Here is a 19877-nt window from a genome sequence, read left to right on the forward strand (position 1 = left end):
ATATATATATATATATATATATTAATTGTTACGTAACTGAAATGATATTAAATCCTTTAGAGCCAAATTTCCTTACGAGGTGTATAGGTTTTTATTCGAAAATTTAGTCATGTGGATTTCAAATATTTGGCTATTGCTTTCATTTTGCTTTATGTTACGAAGGTGTGTGAATTTTGAATTTGATTGCATTTTCATTGGTTTAGAAAGTAACTAAATCCAATTATGCATGCAATCTAAATCATTTTTCTCATATTCTTCCCACAACGCATAAGTGTTTTCTAAAATCAATTTGGGCACCATGTTTCTATCCACACCTGGTGTTGTACAATTATTTAAAATATCTAAAGCCACAGGAATGCCAAAGATTTTTTTTTTTTCCACCATCCACCCAAAAAATAGAAAATAAAAGAAATAAAAAAGAGAAAATATATAGATGTTTATTGTATATGTTGGTAGTTGATAATTAGCAACAAAAACATACCTAATTACATGTTCAAAGATTCATCTTATTACTAGTAATCTGGCTATGGGCTTAAGAGTTAAAAGATGTTTACCATCCAATTAAAACTACTTGAAAGTAAGTAAGGTCGCAGTCAATGATTTGGACTTTATTTGTTTATTGAGTTTCACTGTGAGAGCCTTCACTTATCCCACAACAACCATTTCTATAGAAAGTTTATGAACACAAAAATTTTTACATTTGGCTAATGTAACAGATTATTACTTTCTTAGTAGTAGGTAAAAAAGAGAAGTCAATGGTGAATTCAAATAAGAACCAGTAAAAACTTGCTAACTCAACTGTTATGAAAAATGTCATGTGAATTTTTTTTTATGTCTATATCATTACTCTCATTTCTATGAATATCCCAGCTGTGAATTATTGGAAAAGCCGATGTAATAAAGCAATTGGTTCCTTAATTTATTTTTGAAAAATTACTCTATTAACTTCATTTGACTTCCTAAGATTTGGATTGAAATGAAATTGTTAGGGTTTCATCGTATGTATACATAACGATTCATTTTAATCAAAACCTTAGATAGTCAAAACATAATAATTGAAAAAGCTTTTGGGACTAAATTATGATTGGGTTAAATTACAAGAGAGTAATTAAGATTATTTAAAAATACAAAATCATTTGGACGGAGCCTTAATAATTTCATTTTTAACCAAACTTTAGAGAGTCAAATATAGAAATTACAAATTTGTGTACTAACCATACTGGATGTACAATTTACCCTAAAAAACATTGTTAGTTTATTCTCTTCTTTTTTTTATTATATAAAAAAGCTAATTTTTTATTCTTTGGTGGGTCATTATTATGCTTACGCTTCTCTTTTAATATATTATATTTTTAATTTCAAATTTGCTAATCACTCTGGGCATACGGTAATAGGGTTACAAATAATAGTAATTTTGTCGTATTCAATGGTAATTTACGTCACTTTAAGTAGTAGCTCTATGATTTTATAGCATTTGTCAAGAAATAACATGGAAACACAAAATAATAATCTTGTAACATCGAATGACAACTCACGTCACATTAAGCATCATCCTCACGATTGTATAACAGTCATAATTTTTTTTCTTTCTTTTATTTATGTTAGATTCTGATAGGGGTTACAAAAGATTTTGTATGTTATAGTAAAGAATTTACATGAATATTGTGTGTTAGGGTCAATTAACAACGAAGGATCTATGGGAAGATTCAATGATAACTCACATCATAGTGAGCAATAACTTTACGATTTTAATTCTATAGCATTCTATTTTTTATCTCATGGTACAATGTGATAATGACACAAAAAAGTGAGTGTCAAATCTAATGGTAAATTTTCTCACGGCAACGTTCCTTTGCTAAAGGTGAAGTTTGGTGAAATTGAAGAAAAAATGAATTGTCGTAACGTGTCGTGCTGTCAAGTGTCTCTTATCTAAATTAAAATGGAAGAAAAAGGAAGAATTTTTAATGGCCAGAAAACCGGACCCTAGTGATTTTAATTGCAATGCATTGATTTTAGAAAGACTTCACATAGTAGAAAAATAAATGTTTTTTTTTTTTTTGGGGGGGGGGGGGGGGGGGGGGGAAGTAAAATGATGTAGAGTAAATTTGCATAAGGAAAACTGTAATTTAATGGGGGTGGGAAATTGGAGAAGTTTTCTTGAATAAGCTAGGTGTTTTGTCTCTAGCAAACCCACGTCTTAAGCATGATACCGTAATAATTCCTTCCACTTTAAAAAGCCTAAGGGTGATCTCATCAACTCTTAACCCCTTTCTCCCACTTTTGACGCCTCCCCTTAGATCTTTTTCCATCATTTCTACTTCTTCCCTCAGTTTGAAAATCTGAATTCTCTCTCTCTCTCTCTCTCTCTCTCATGAGATTATTTTTACCTTTGCATCATTATTAAAAGGTGTTGCTTTGTAGTTGGTTCCTTCACAAGGGAAAAAGTTTTCCCCACTACACCCCATGCCTTTTCAAGTCCCTCCCCACCCCACCAATAATAGAGGAACCATAATTCAAAAGGCCCTTTTTTTTCATCTAAGTAAGGATTGCTAGATCAACCAATGACCCCATCTATAAGGATCTTTCCAATCCTATTCACTCATGTAAAAATTTTTCTAAAGTAACAATTTTTACTTGGCCAATTAAGAACCTCAAAAAGGCCAACTTTTCCCACAAGTTCAAATTGGAAAAAAAATTGAGCAATCGATTATCAACTACAAATAAAACTTTCCACCCGAGCCTAATTGATGGAATATTATGAGACAATAGGGCCCATTTTCTTTTTCACTAGTGCAAGCCAAACCCCACCTAGCTTTTCTCACACATATAAATATGTTATAATCATGTCATCAAGGTCAAACTTTAAGCAAACACATAACAACAATCACTAACAGCTGGGGAGAATTGAGAGCCATCTCCTCTAAAAGGTTTTTGGTAGCTTCTTGGACTCAAAGCAAGTAGACTTTTTAAGCCTTCCTACCCCTCCTCCTTTTTCCTTACCTCCTTTTTTTTTTTTTTTATAGTTTAGAATAAAGGAAAGTGCTCTTGCTTTTTGGTGTGAGAGATATGAATTCCATAGGAGAAGCACCAATGAAGCAAAAGATGGCCATTGGTTCCCAATTTTTACAGTTGAAGAATAGTACGATATATCCTTTAATATAAATAGACACCTAAAGAAAAAGTTTGAATGTGATGTTAAATGATACTCCGACCAAACAAATATATTAATGATTTGTTTAAAGGGTAATTTTATTATGGGTGTAGAGTACCTTATTGTATTTTGTTGGAGCTCCGCCACTTCACATGCATATTTTTACCAATACCTCTTGCATGACTCTTAATTAATTATAATGTTGATTAACACATTAGTGGCTTTTTTTTTGGCTAAGTAAGTATATTACATTGGTGATTTTGGACCTATACTTGGATTAGCTATTTATTATAAATGAGAGATTTATACATCTATGATTTGTGATCATTGTGAAATTTGGCATTGTTTCATCATAGCTAGGTAGGTATATATGGATCAAAGCATGATTCCACCATTAATTAATGAAAAAGAATAGTTAATGATGATATTTTAATTGAAGAAGAAAAGGAGTGTGTGAGGTATATATCAAGCATAATCTCAATTCAATTAATTAATTTTTATTAAATTACTTAGAAAATAAATATAAATAGTCATATATTTGAGCCACCGCCCCATCAAAGAATTCAATGTTATTTTATTTATAAAAAGGGACAATGAGAAGATGCCAAATTAATTCTTACCTCAAAAGCTTTGGTTGAAAGAGCATGGCATCTGCTTCCTTTTACTTTGTTGAAGTTCTTGAAATCCTTAAAGAGTTACTAACAATAGAAAATCCCACTTCGATTAGGCAGATGAAAAGCTACTTTTTCTCCACTAATGGTGTGGAAATTTGGCTTTGTCAAGCACTAAGCCTCTATACTTTACACACAAGCATTCCAACTTTTGATGGAGAAATTAACAAAAGGTTTCTAAGAATGACTGACCCTTTTGGATACATATTAAAAAGGAAGACATGCCTACGTGAGACACTAGAGCTTTAGATTAATGTATTGAAGTGGTTCTATTAAACCATAAAGTCAGGTTTTCGAATGTGCTTTTAAAAGTTAAGACAAACTTTGAAGATACCAAATCCTTTACATGCCCTTAAAGCAATCGATTTATATTTTTGACCTTTTACATGGTTAAAATACCATGCATATTAGTTGGTCTTTGAACTATGTATCATATTCAAATTAGCTTTTAAACTTTCAAAAAAGGTTCAATCGTATTTATACCTTGACTTTTCGCTGTTATGTATATAACAATTGTTAACATAGCCGACGTGTTTTGTATACATGCATGTACTCGTCTATATATATATATATATAAATGTTATGTCTACACACAACAAATCCTAAATGGTAGAATATTATTGACTGTTATTGATGGACAAAAAAATAATTCTAGTGATGGGTTTCAAATTAGAACAAATAATAATTTACCATCTAGAATTTTTTATAAAAGTGTTGTGGATATAACACTTCTCTATATATATATAAAGTGAGATATTAAAATTTAATATTGGGAAAAGCAAAAAAAAATTGTAGCCCTTAACATGTATGCCATGTGTCTCCGCACATTTGATGTTGTGAGATTAACATGTTCGTTGACATACCACATCAGCATGACTACAAAAAACGTCTACCATGTGAACAATTATTATTAGAATTAATAGTAATAACAAGGTAAGGTAAAGAAAACATTCATGCGTTTTTAAAATTGCAAAGAGTAAACTAAAACAATAAATAGTTTCTTTCTCAAAAAAAAAAAAAAAAGGTTTATAAATTGTTATATTGTCCTTAGATAATAAAGAGTTTTTTTTTTTTTTTTTTTTTTTTTTTTTGAGGAACCAGATAATAAAGAGTAGTATTACATAGTTAAACATTATATTGTACCTATCTAAACAGAGTATGTATTTCAAAATTGTATTCCTTATGAATTGGTATGTATAATAAAAATAAGGATTTGGTTAATATATGCCCTTAGAGCATATTTTAATAAACTATTTAAAGAAATTTTTTATAAGAATTTTATCATAAAAAATTTCTTAAAATGGTTTATTAAAATATGAGTAAAACTCTAAAAATAAATGTTCAGTTGAATCAGCTTTGAATAGAATTGATATAAAATCAAAACTGAAAATCCAAAACCATGTTCTTTTTGCACCATATCAAAGATGCCCACATCATTGCCATCAATCTTATCAGGTTAGGACGTAGTCATAACACCCCTTCAACTGCATCAATAAATGCATATTGGGTCATCAATCTCTACTTATCCTCAACATTGATTAATTTAATTATTATGACAAAATTTAAGTACAGTATCTTAAATATTGTTCTTTAAGTTTTTTTCTTAAGATTCAACCATGTAGCTACTTAATTAAAAAATACACTTCCATCTTATAAGAAAAAATATACATAGCAGAATCTGAAAAAGAGAACTTAAGGAACATCACCTAAGTACTGTACCTAAGTCTTGCTCTAATCATTATTAGGTGGCATATTCAATACCAAGTGATCTTTTGATAGACAATGAGAGCAATTTTTTTTTTTTTTTGGAAAACGTGTTCATCTCATGAATTATATATGTACATTAGTACTAGTATACTGTGGGTATATTGTTCCCAGTTATGGGAGTCAAGATTCCATAGTTCACCGTGATTTTAGCAGAGATTTGTCAGTGATAGTTGTTAATGATGATGGTTATGGTTGATAAATGATCATATAACTCCAAGCAGTCGCATTATTGGTTCAGAGTTATTGACTATTTTGATTAATTAAAGGATAAGTTGGTAAAAGTTAGTATTAATAAGTATTTTAGTACTACTTCATATACAAAAATAGAATAGGGAGCTACTTTTTATTTTTTATGGACAATAGAGAACTACTAATATGGAATGGATATATACACACATACACATTCTAAAGATTTATTTTCTATTAAATAAAAATTAAAAAAAAAATCCAAATAGATTAGTAGAAGACAAACTCATCTTTATTGAAAAGGATTTGAATGAAGAAGACTAAGAAACCTTTTAGAGTTTGTTAGTGTTGGTTTATGGTCAAGGATAACAATGTAAAGTGATCAGTTTCTTGGTTCAATTGTCATCTTCAAGAGTGGTCCTATGTGAATCTAAATCTTCCTTAAGATTCTTATTAACCATGTGATTTTCTGACTTTACTAATAATAATAATGATAATAGATAATTATAATAATTGTACTATATAATGATGATGATGATAGTTATGTCTATGTGCATATCAGAAATAAGAATTGCAGCATACCAATATGATTATGTGAGATGATGGCCCAATTGATAAAAATAAAAATAAAAAAAATGGCTACAAGCTAGCACAATCTCTTCAAGAAGTATATGCCATTTTGTTCACTTTTTATAATAAATATGTCATTCTCTTAACTTTTTGTGGCCAAATTGTTAGCTTAGAAACATATCCATTTGACTGTGTTTATGCCACATTGTTGTTAGTTCCATTACAAATTCACTTACAGAAACATTTGGATCTTACTTTCCAGAAAATCAAATTTGGGAGCTTCAGAAAGTTCCTTCTACCAATTGTTTTCATTTCATTTCAGGACCTCACAAGCGTGTTCTAAAATTTTAGCTTACTCATGATTAGGATCATTTCCACTTTCCAAGGAATGCTCAAATAATAGTTTCTTATTCCTTTTTCTTGTTTGTTCTTTTTAGGTTTTATATTCTTTTTCCGGGCTGGAAAATTTAACACTGACAGATTCTTATTCTGAGTTCTAAAGGTAAAACAAATGCTGTAAGGACAAATACTCTTATGATGTCTTACACCATATGTATAATGCCTATATAAAGCCTGCAAATACGCAGAGAAAAGGGTCCAACATTTGCATCCCCGATAAATTAGATATGTATAGATTTTATAACTGCACTGGTGTGTATTTTTATGACAGGAAAAGAGAGAGAGAGAGAGAATGTGAAAAGGCTTAAAAGTTGAAACATGCGCCTGTTATATGTAGACAGAAAAGCTGATATTGCCCAGAAACTTTCATGTCAGGGAAGAAGTGAAAGCATGCACATTTGTCAAGAGCTACATCTTTTTTAACACCTTTGAAAGAGCATATAATGGCACAAACAAACCCAACAGACAATGTTAATCCACGGCAGATTTATCTAACTTTTATTTTTTTTTCACAAATGGGTGTGAGTGGTTAATACAACGTCACTTTTATTTATAATCATTGACATTATTCTTAGGTTTTTGACCAACTCTTAATTTTATTGTACATTAATTACAATGTGCTATCTCATTAGTTGTAAGATTATAATTATAAAATTGTTGCATGGTTCACTGAACAAAACCACTCCACATAGAGAAAGATAAAACAAACAATGCACACTGAATATGTTTGAATCAGCATGATCACCCCTAAGGAATGCCTTTTAGGCTACAAAACACTATGCCCTTGACTTTTTCTGCCTATCTCTGTGGGTTTTGGAATCCTTTCCTTCCTCTTACGCCTGGAGTTTTTCTTTTAACGCTCTCTAACCTTTGCACATTTATTATTATGGGGTGGGTAAAATTTTCAGAAAACAGAGAGAGAGAAGTCACATTTAATGCAAAAAGTGGAGTAAATTTGGTCAACAACAGGCAGCTTCCGAAATTAGTGCCGAATTTCTGTTAAAGGCTTGAATTCCATGTTGCATGCGAAAATGACTTTTATGAGGGTATGATTGGGGAAATTTTAAATTACAGTTGTGAAATTGCTATTAAGGAGAAATAAACAACATTTGAAATAATAGCATGCTTTTCAAAAAATCTTGAATAATAACATGCTGTTGTGTTCATATTTAGTGTGTTTTGGTAATAAATAAATAAAAATAGGTACGATAAAATTTTAATTTATGATATTCAATTTATAATGATTGTTTTTTATCATCAGGCTAAGACACCAATTAATTAAGTGAATTTTGAAATCCAAAATCCTTAGTCGGCAACAATAGATTTTATCAATTAAATTAACTATAACTAAGTGTATTGGTAATTTGGTATCTTAGTATCTTACTCTTGGATAAAATATATTTATTTTTTCATTTTTCTTTCTTTATTTCTCAAATTCTTCTCCTTTTGTGTTGGATCAGTTTCACGGGTCAGTTTCAAGGGTCATTTTAGAAAATAAGAAAAGAAATTTATAGGTTATGCATTGGGCCTTGTCTTGTTTCTTGGTTGCATGCGGCTTATGGATCGTTCTCATGTAAGACATGAGGAAAGAACACCAAATGTATTGAATAATTTCACTCACATTAAGGGACGGTGTGGTAGGGAAGTTGTAAATTAAATGCACACTTTTTTAGGTTTTAATGAAGTATGTACAGAAAGAGAGAGGATAATGATGGGGGAACTAGGATTATGGCTTTACTTCCTAAGATTCTTCTTTTTGTTATTATTATTTAATAATTTTCGAATGGAAACATCCTGAATTAAAATCTTTAATCTCCATTATAACTATTGAATTATCCCAAAAAAAAAAAAAAAAACTCTCAAAAGGACTTGAGCAATAACCAACCTCATCAGATTGGGAAATCAGCAACTTAAACCAACGTTGGGTACTTTATTTGGAGTGTTAGGCTTGGGCTTTTCTCTTAGGCCCATTGGACCATTATCTCCGTTATAAAAAATTAAATTTCTTATATCAATAAGATTTAAAAATAAAAATAAAACTCATATATATACACCAAACCAACAAGTAAAAAGTTCCTATAAAAAAAATTAAAAAAAAAAAAAAAAAAAAAGTAAAAAGTTTCCATCCAAATATTTATTCGGAGTGTTAGGCTTGGGCTTTTCTGTTAGGCCCATTGAACCATTTATCTCCGTTATAAAAATTTATATTTCTTATATCAATAAGATTTCAAAAAATAAAAAATAAAACTCATATATATACACCAAACCAACAAGTAAAAAGTTTCCATCCAAATATCTAATACATCAAGATAACAAAAATGGAAATTACAAGCTTTTATATATATATATATATATATGCACATCATTCTTACAAAAATCTCAACCCAAACTAGCCCACTGACTTATGACGCTCTGTTTGTTTTAACATTAACGTTTTCTAGAAAATTGATCATTTGCCAAAAAGCATTTTCTATAAAATTATCACATTTTCTGGTGTTTGGTAATGACCTTGAAAATGAGATTGAGAGCATTTTCTAGTGTTTGGTATGCTCAATTTTTTATAACATTTTTTATATAACTTAAAATATGTATAACATGTGTATTGTGTAAACTCAACTAATGTAATCAATATAAATAGTAAAAAAAAAACTAAGTATGAATTTGGTTTTCAAATAAAATTTTGACAACTGATACAATTAAAATTAGTTCTCCAATTTTCATAATCTCTACCACTCATCTTGTTCATATATTATGGATGGTAACATACATACACACACATATATATCAACCATAGTTCTCATAATTCAAAATAACCATAAGTTCCATTTCAAATAGTTCAAAATGCCACATAGGCTAAATAGTTCTACTTGCAAAATAGTCTAGTACAAAGTGTTTGATAAATACCAAAATGCCAAATTGTTCAAACACTTGATTTATATATGCTTTTAAGTTTTAAGAAGCCGAACACTAGATTTAATGTTTCAAATTTTCTATCAAGAAGCATTCTATGGTCAAAGACTCAAGGTTTAGAATTTTAAAATTTTTTTTCTTCATCTTCTCAGCAAATAGTTAGTTGATTACTTTATTTATGTGGCAAATCAATAAGAGTGGAACCATAAGAGACTGCAAGGGCCGCCCTTTACTGATACCAACCAATAATTCCAATCCACGGTGGTCTGTTTTCCAGCAAGCTATCACAACAGTTGGAGGGAAACTTGCGAAGTTTGAAATATTGGCTTCAACTACTGTTGCACAATTCATAAGATAGTTGGTGAGAGAAGAGACTAGAGAGAGAGAAAATATTGTTTCTCGCGACCAAAAGAATAAGAGTTGTAAGCCATGCAAGACAGAGATTGTTTTCCAAAAAAAAAATTCTAAAAAACAACTTATAGAAAATAAGCATTATTTTTGTTAGGGTTTTCCGTTGACTAAAAGATAGTTTTTTATTGACCAATTTTTTTTATGCTACCAAATAGGGATGGAGTCAGAACTTTGAGTTAAGAAGGGCGGTTTTATTGTTGACTATGTGCAGCGGTTTCAACCTTTGACTCTACTACTATTTAGCTGCTGAGATTTTTATTTTTGGTGGTGGTAAGAACAAAATTATTTTTGTTTAGAATTTTTTAAGGGGCAAGGTTGTTTATTTTAAATAAAATTGGTTAATTGAGCTTTTTTTTTTTAGTTTTACTATTGGTAATTTTTGTTGTTAAGCTATTATTTTTGGGCTTGTATATTTTGTTTTAGATTTTAAATCTATAAATTTTTTTAGTCACTAAAATGAGAAAAATACTAGCGCAACAAACTTTTTTATAAATTATTGATATGATAAGTGATTACTAGTAAGAATTAATGATATTGTTTAAGGAAAAAAATGTAATTTTATAGAACAAAATTGCTAAAATTAGTACATAATTACATATATATATATATATATATATAAATATAAAATAATAAGAATATTTTTTAAACCCCCCAGTTCAAAGGTAGGTACGTCCCTGCTACCAAACATTGGAAAATATGGAAAACTATCTTTACAGAAGGTTTTCCTGCGAAACAAACAGAGTGTAAAAAACCAATCCATTATCTTCGGTTTGGATTGGTAGGTTAGATGCACACTCTAGCAATTTTTATCCTAAGTCCCTTCTTTACTCTCTTGTCATCGAAAAAGGAAAAGCATCTAGTTTGACAATTAAATGAAAAATGATAATAATTTCGAAGACAACCAATTGTTCACACACTGAATTCTTTGTGAATTCTCTTTTTCAAACTCTTTCCTTATATCTCATTTTATTACAATTCATTGTATGAACCATGGGTTAGTACCAAAGACAAGTCGCTTCATCAGAACGAATATTTCTATCCCTTGTCGCCTGATTAGATAGGCTGGGCGTTGGAATCACTTGTGCACAAATCTTGTTTCACATGACAATATGTAGTTCAGTGCTTTGATCTACAAAAACAGATGAAAACCAATTCTGAATTATCAGTTTCTTTCATGTTGATTGCAAGGTAGATTTGACGTGTCACAGGAGAAAGATTTGACAATATGGTTTTTTTTTTTTTTTGTTAAACGATTTGACAATATGGTTGACCATGACATTAACAGATGATTTGATGAAATGGTTAAGTTGATGATAGCAACAAATTTATTGTCATGAAAACATACAATTGCTTTATTTTCTCACCTGGGACTGTCTTGATTTTATGATGTTTCACCATGGCATGTCTATAAAAATGTAAACTACAATTTTAATTAAATGCTTACGTTATCCCATGATTGTCAGAAAATTAGTAACCCATCAACAAACGTCTCTACTGCAGGGGATTAGGATCCTTTAGAGTTCTTAGGATAACTCCAGGAGATCCTAATCCCTCCTGCAGAGCAATAACATCCTTGTTTAATTACTTACAACAGTTCATCCAAGAAAAATGCACAACACAATTATAAATGAAACTGCTGCTCAACATTAAATCACAAATAAAGCAGCATCCTTGTTTGTTTCTGTTGGAAGTAGCAACTATGCCTGAATGCTCATTTAATTATCACAATTCAAATTATTTCTCAACAAACCCAGAAGCATTTTTTTTTTTTTTTTTAGAAATCCGACCCAAAAGGTCATTTATTGAAGGGAAAAGAGGATTACAACATATCACAGGACACAAGAGAAGCTATAGATTAGTAATGGATTCCATCCAAAACTTGAAGCTCCTCACCAAATTTTGCTTGTCTAGCCAGATAATGAGCAACTGAGTTGCCTAATCTTTTAACATGAAGGGGGAAAAAAAAAATCCTAAGGCTAGAGGAATAGTATCCTCTAAGATATGACCATAAACTGGATGCTTCACATCTCTCTTATTCAGCCTTGACAATTAACTTCACATCTCCTTCGAAAATTGCATCAAAAATACTGATCTCCTAAGCAAAAAGAGCTGCCTACAATTAGCTAACTACAGTACAGGTTATAGCAATGCATTAGGATGTTATGGAAACAATTAACTAAACCATTTATCTGCAGAATTCACTGTCTGAGATGGTTATGACTTATGAGCTTTTCTTTGTTGATCGTATCGTCTAGATTCAGATAGTTGTTAAATTGTTTCTCCACAAAATAAGAAGGAACTGACTATTGATGCTAAAAACACCAAATGATAATTGGTTGCTTTGACAAAAGCAGGTTTTGCTAGTTCTAATTAACTATCATGAAAAGATGATACAGAGTTTTTTATCTTCCCCCCAAAAAAGGCAGAGGCTTTAGATCATCAAGAATTTGTATCCAGACAATTAGGGGTGTGCAGCCAATCCATCAATCCACCAAAATTGACCTGACCCAACCCAACCCGTCGGGTTGGGTCGGTTTTTAGGGCTTGGTAGGTTGGGTTGGGTTATAAAATTTTTTTTGATAGCAGGTAGGGTTGGGTTCAGGTCATAAAATTTCAAACCTGTCAAACCTGACCTGACCCACCCATATATTTAATATATATTTAAAATATATTATATAATTAATTTTTTTTTTAAATAACCAGCTCTTCCTCCTATCCTATATAAAAACCAATATTAATGTATATTAGTTCATATATTAATGTATAACTGAGTTGGAATATTAGTTCATATATTAATGTATATTTTGTTTATCAACTCAGGTGACAGGTGTGATATTTTTTTTCTACTCAATTTAATAATAATAGTAATAAAAAAAATTGTCCAACGGATATGACAAACATGTAAACTAATACTCAAATAATTGGTAATTAAAACACATGAGAATCTTAGCTAGAAAAGAAGAAACAAGTAATATTGTGATACCCTAGATTCTATGGATTGTATGAATGTGTGTTGCATGAGCATATGCTGAGTTCCGCATCAACATTTTACTAAGTCAATCTAGACCATAGAAGTGATTACAATAAGTCCTGATTGTCATTGGTTTTTTTAGGATATAACATAAATTTGACTAGGGCTTTCGTCAATTTGTGATAAATATAGTCCTAAAAAAACATAAACACAACTATGGAGGCTTAAAACCAATAATATTAAAAATCATTTGTTATGATTTTTAGTTTTTTTTTTGTATTTTGTATTTTGTACTTTGTTCTTTTTCTTTTTTAATTGGTAAGTTATAGACTTATAGATGCAACATGCTGTGGGTTCGAGTTCAGAAATCAACCTTCATAAGGTTACCAACCAACTACCTCTTCCAGATCCTATAGAAGTAGGAGCTTATGCATTGGATACAATGTTTTAGGTAAGTAACATATGCACATTGTGGGTCATGAACTCAGCATTAACCTTCATTCCATTATTAAGGGAGGAGAAAGTATCGTATGAGCTAGAGCTCATTGGCTTTAAAAATAATAATAAGTGTTATGTTATACACGCATTTATTCTTGTAGGAGGAAGTACCATCTGAGCCAGAGCTAAATGGCTAGTTCCTTTTGTTCTAATAACCTGATTCTAATAGAGAAGTGCAAGAAAATGCTAGAGAAATCAAGCTGTTTCCACATAGTATATAATGGAGTCAAATAAAAGGCCAGCACACATATAATAGAAATATAAGGCTTTTCTTTATCTCAGCCCTGAGGTTAGTAGGGTTGTTAAGCAACAAAATGAATGAATATTTTCGTAGGTAGGTGATTCTTATCAGGTTTTAAGACTTCTAGATGTTGAACACATGCTTACCCAAAATTTAAGTTCAAAGCTGAGGCAATAGCTAAGCAATTTTAGGCAGGCAGTTACCTATCCTATTGTGGACTAAGCTGAATAAACCATCGTAACATAATTAAAATATTCTGTTAGCAAGTATCAATATATTGGTCACAGAACACAAACTCTTGATGACATATTCATGATACCAAGCTAAAGTAGATCATCTCAAGCACATGGAAAAGAAAATAAAGGACAGCAATTTCATTTATGAAAAGATTCAATAGCTTTTACTTCATGAGAGATCATAACATGTATAAGCTTTGCTAAGGCAGATCTTGGAAATGTTAATCCATTCTCTTTGGGTAACAATCATTACCAGGACCAACTTTGACATAAAGGTTGCATCTATATGGTGTAAATAACAACATGGTTGATCATTTTTTCATGCAATGCAATATCACTAATATATTCTATCTGGGATTTATAGTTCTTGTATTGAAGTGTTAAAAACAAGGTACCTTAAATAAGTGGGGGGGGGGGGGGGGGGGAGAGGAGGGTTGGGTGGGAGGTGCTATTGTTAAGGAGGGGGGTGGCTGGATCAGATGGGTGTGTGGTTCAATTCTTGAGGTTGTTTCATTAAGCATTAAATTATTCAAATAATAAATAAATAAAAGTAATTGGGCATCTTTGATGAAATTGTAAATTGCCAATATATTAGGCCATATAATACAAATGAGAGAAGTAGACCTTGTGCTAATATGACGTTGCTTCAGCCTGATTTTAGGACTACATGCTGCCAAAAGAGAAAAGATTGGAAGAGATTAAATCTCCTAGAAAGCAATGTTCTCAATGAAATGTAGAATAAAACCATAAAGAAAAAGATAGTCGGCTGGTTTAAGCAATGGAAATGGAAAAAAAAAAAAAGGAAGAAGAAGAAGAAGAAAGAGGAAAAGAGCATTTACAAATAATTTTTCATAAAAATGTGTCTCACTTCTTTGAAAGCATATTCAACATCAGAAATTTAGTCTTTACCTTAATCTGTGTTCTATTATATGTGTAAGTGATGTGCACCAACCCATCACTAGCCTGGATAACAGCTGGATATGAAAACTCCATTTCCAAATTATCCTCCAACGTCAAAACATCAAGCCATGAGTCACCATCATCCATAGAGAGTGCGACTTTAAGCACACCCCTTGAGATTGTATTATAAGCAAGTAAGAAACGACCATCTCTCAGTTTAACCCCATCAATACCTGGTAAATTGAATTTAAAGTTAAAGACAGAATATGGAAATGGAAATAAGAGAAAGGGCATATAATAATAAAGTATATCTACAGTGCCTGGAATTGAGATCATTCAATTCATTTTTTGAAAGTAAACAGAATCTGACACTAAAATTGATCATAAACCTACAAATGGAACTTTTACTTATTATCCAATAAACTTATTTTAAAACCCATCAAAACCAAGATGGACTCAATTTCTATATTCCGGTTAAATACATGCATCACAATTACATGTTCATATACTATATCCACTGATATGATGCAAGCAACATAATTGGGTCATTAACCTGAGTTTGGATTGGGGAGTTCAGTAGGTTTTGCGTAACCCCAGCTCTGGCCACCATCATGGGATTCTGACATACAAACTCTACCAATATCCTCAAAGGATCGTAGTAAAACACGCAAGGTCCCTTTTGCAGTCTGATAAGGAACTGGTTGAATCACACTGATATTTTCATTTGGTACGTAAATTGGGCCATATTTTCTCCATGACATACCAGAATCTGCTGTAACCTGTTCCAAGGTAATCAAAAAAGCATGTCAACTCTTTCCAAATATCAAAAGATTTCAACTGCTAATGTAGTTGAATTGTTGCTACAACCTCCACCCATGACCCCCAAGAATTCCAACTTTCAACTGAGGATCCACAGAGCAAGAGCCCATTTTCCAGCAAGATAGGCTGAGGAAATCAAGCAATACATATGGTAAGTCAAGCTTTTGAGTAAATGAGCAATTCTATACTATACCACACAGGGGCGGAACTACATTGATTGGTGCCCCCCAAAATTTTTTAAACTCTTCTATATTACATAAAAATAGGACCCCTATCCATATTTGTAAGGACTGCCCCCACCCCCCAAAGGGCCCAAACCTCCCCCCCCCAACCTGCCTTCGTTAGTGATCTTTTCAAGCTTGCTTAGCAAACTTAAAGCCATACCATTTAGTCATTTACTATGTGTTGACTTACTTTTACAATTGCATTTTACTTTTGAAACTCTCTGCCCCACGTCAGTTATGTCAGGCCCATTAGTTTGGCTTAGCTTTCCCATTTCCATTTCCTAAGAGTCTCACATAACTAAATTTTCCAAAGCTTCTCTTTTCTGTTCATTGTTTTTTTCCTGAATCAAATTCTCCAAAACTTCTCAATATGAAACTAAGTGACTTTTGTCCACAAATTCTCCTCCTTGTAAATAAAAAATAAAAAATAAAGAAATTGCTAAAATTTTCACCACCATGAATTGTATTCTATGAAAAAAGATCGTCAAGCATAACTTTCAAGGAAGATGCTAAGTCATTTTTTGAATATTTGGTATACGTGTTTACAGAAAATTAGAGAACTTTTTTTATAATCAGTAAAATTTAGAAAGATGTAAAACTCTTATATAAGATAATTTTGTAGACAAGTAACTTTTGTATACAACATATATATATATATGAGTTATGATTTAGTCTGGAGTAAAAAACTTAACTTTTTATAAACTAATGCATCAATACATACATATGTGTCACTGTGTGTGTACTTCGTTTTTTTTAATTGCAAATCAATATGATGGCATAGTCTTGGCCCCCCCCAAACAAAAATTCCTGGTTCCGCCCCTAATATCTCATATGAACATACATCAAAACAAAGTTATACCTTATTCTTTATAGGACCTAATATACCAGGAGGAAGTTGTTCTCTGTCTGTCCAAGTAATACCTTTGTCATATGACCGCTTCATGCATCCACTCCATCTGAAATTCAATAAGCCAACAGTTAGCAGAGGTTGTATGCAAAAAATGGCAGTAATTACAATTAAGTTCACATATCTGCAGGGTGCTAAAAAATCAAGAGCGTAGTGATAACAATAATGATAATTAACAAAGCACAGAATGTAAAAAAAAAAAAAAAAAACACATTCATTGAAATACTTTAAAGATTGAAATGTAACTTCTCAACCATTTGATGGCCTAAGTCCCAAAACAGAAAAATTATTGGTATTTATTCCAGAATTTCAAGGCTATAAAGCTATAACTATACCCAGTTCAAACCATTAAAATAAATAATTGCAAATAAGGTCCACGGAAACATTATTACAGCTGACCTAAAACATATCATAGAAAAGAACATCATCATGTAATTAGGTTAAAAAAGAGATTTGTAGATAGAAACAAGTAACAAAGAATGAACAACCATTAATTGCATTACTTTTGAACCTCTGGGCCTATTTTATAGAAGAGCAGCAGCTCATCTGATGGAAGTTTGAATAGCACAGGGTTCCACAGCGGAACATCTTCTTGTTCATCAACGACAATAGGTGACTGCCAACTGCCATTCTGCCAGGAAAATTTCCGCCCATTGGGTTAGGCAACCTTATAAATCTAAAATATTGAAAAAGAAATATACCCAGTAAGTTCAAAACAAATATATTCCTCATGGCATTGAAATACAGTGATTAAATTCATTTTCCAGTGGGTTCATATGATTAAGAAACATTTAAGAAACCAAACCATGCAATTAAACACGAAGGGAAGGGGTCAGGTGATTCGAAGAAACCCTCCAATAAATGCTAATTTAAACAGTCATTTGTACCAATAGCCTTAGTGGTACTTCTCCTCCTTGTTAAGGTGGAGGTCTAGGGATCAATGCACCAGGGGTACAAGATGTGGTATTAAGGGTTCTTACATTGTAAATATTTTTAGGGAAAAAAAAGAGTCACTTGTACACTGGGAAATGAATTTAAGTAGCAAATAAAACAACCCAAACCACCTTCTTGTTAGTTGGATTTGCTTGCAAAATGCAACCTCAATTTAAAATTTCAAGGCTGGGCTAAGAGAGAAAGAATTAGGAGAAAAATCAGAACATACAAGCAGCATATGTCACAAAGGAGCGGACATTATAGTTACTACAAAATTATAGTTTCAATTTGGACTATATGACGAGCATATACTTGGATGAGCAGAAACTTTATAGGCTCATCCCTCTATTAATTCAAAAAGGACCAATTCAAGAAATTTATTGACCTTATAAATTAAATATATGATTACCTTGTAGCGTTGCAACCAAATTTTCACATCAGGAGCCCCCTCTAGTGAACCCCCAAAATAGGCAACCAAAAAGTGATCTTTCTCAACCTACACAAACCACAAAGAAACCACAATCTAGTCCATTTACATCAATAAAGTAAACATTACAAACTCTACAGTAAAAAGTGCAGATGCTTTTGTCCTGTATAACCTCAACAATGGTAGAAGCATGACAGCTATTGAATGGAGCAGAATTTGCAGGAAATGTGAGCTCCTCTACCAATGGCCCTTCAATGTAACTATCATTTCTCATATTTGAACTCTTGGGAGCTGAATTTCCGTTGTTTGTCCCTGCATATGCAACCAATTTCCTGCATAAGGGTTCAGCAGATATTAAGGTTTTGTTCAGAGAAATCTGATATTATGTGCATATAAAACACACAAGTTGGGATTTTTTGAAAGAAGAAATTGATAAAGCCAAGTTTAATCAAAGCAAGATTCTAACTTGCCTATGCCATTGTTTTATTTTTATAATTGTGGGCTTGTTACTTTGTGGGTATAAAATGCATCAATTTCTTTCAAAAAAACCATGCAAAGACAAAAGACAAGAAATTGAGCACCTGGTGAAAAGGTCTTGAAAAGAATTCAGCAAGTGATGGTTGTGCAATGTGGGATTCAAACTGAAGAATTGAGGATTGGAACTGAAGCTGCTTCCAAATTCAGATAATGAGTCATGAAAATCAGACACATTAAAGACTGAAAATAATAGTAAAAACAAGGACAGCAGTAGAACCAACACAATGCTTCCACCCATTGATTTTTCACTTCCCAATTTTCATAGAATGGGTTTCATCTGAGCTTCTTTTTTTTTATTTAAAGTTTCTACATTTACAAATAAATATATATTTGGGGGACCAATTCAGACACAGATGTTTCATATATATAAACGGACAAAAGAGCAATAATAGAAGATTACCTAATGGTCTAATACATTAATTATATTGATAAGGCAGTACCTGATAGAGATACTGTTGTCATGGTTTGACTTTGCTCAGAGAGAGAGAGAGAGAGAGCTTCAGGTGCTTGCTAAACTCAGTTCGGAAAGAAAAGAGACAGAATATTATAAAACATTACTACTGTTGTAACTGTACTAAATCTTAAATATAATAATTATAAGGCTAAATTACAAATTTACTTTGCCTAAAATTTAAATCAGTCTAAATTTGATTTGTTTAATTCAGTCGTGTAATTTTAATTTTGTTCAATTTTAGTCATTCTTGATAAAGAATTGCCGTTGAGTGTCTATGTGATTTTGCCTCTTTTATTATATTTTAAATTAAAAAATATTCTATGAAATATATATTTTTTAAAAATAAATTATTTAATTGTGATAAAGAATCAAATTGCACGTTTAAGGTCTCATCAAATCAAAGTAGTATCAAACCAAATCTTCATTTCACAATTTAAAAATCCAGGAGCCGTTTGGTAAGTGACTTTAAGCTATATTTTTTAATTTTTAAACAATATTATACATATTTTTACACTAAAAATTATACATATTTTTACACACTTTTTCACCACAGATCCACAAATATTTCTAAAAAATACAATAAAATATTATTAGAATATCGTTACCAAACTACCCATCATCCAAACCAAATCTCCAAAATATTTCCAAGAAAACAAACATTAATT

General features: G+C 31.4%; 1 protein-coding gene across 5 annotated transcripts; it reads right to left on the reverse strand.

Annotated features, from left to right (window-relative positions):
- Positions 1-10933: 10933 nt before the first annotated feature.
- Positions 10934-19331, reverse strand: LOC126715739 (uncharacterized). Of its 5 annotated transcripts, XM_050416510.1 has the most exons (11): positions 19199-19331; positions 18803-18889; positions 18394-18553; positions 18204-18290; positions 17365-17492; positions 16814-16910; positions 15779-15856; positions 15465-15690; positions 14921-15144; positions 14636-14681; positions 10934-11194 (listed from the first exon to the last, which is right to left on the reverse strand). In XM_050416510.1, exons 3-10 carry the CDS (start codon positions 18493-18495, stop codon positions 14658-14660), a joined length of 966 nt encoding a protein of 321 aa, XP_050272467.1. In that variant the 5' UTR covers positions 18496-18553; positions 18803-18889; positions 19199-19331; the 3' UTR covers positions 10934-11194; positions 14636-14657. The 5 variants fall into 5 exon arrangements, with proteins under 5 accessions (XP_050272467.1, XP_050272469.1, XP_050272464.1 ...); XM_050416512.1 differs by lacking the exon at positions 18803-18889 and having other exon boundaries at positions 19199-19302; XM_050416507.1 differs by lacking the exon at positions 19199-19331 and having other exon boundaries at positions 18803-19076.
- Positions 19332-19877: the final 546 nt, after the last annotated feature.

The sequence above is a fragment of the Quercus robur genome, chromosome 2, assembly GCF_932294415.1.
Source record: "Quercus robur chromosome 2, dhQueRobu3.1, whole genome shotgun sequence".
Classification (NCBI taxonomy): domain Eukaryota; kingdom Viridiplantae; phylum Streptophyta; class Magnoliopsida; order Fagales; family Fagaceae; genus Quercus; species Quercus robur.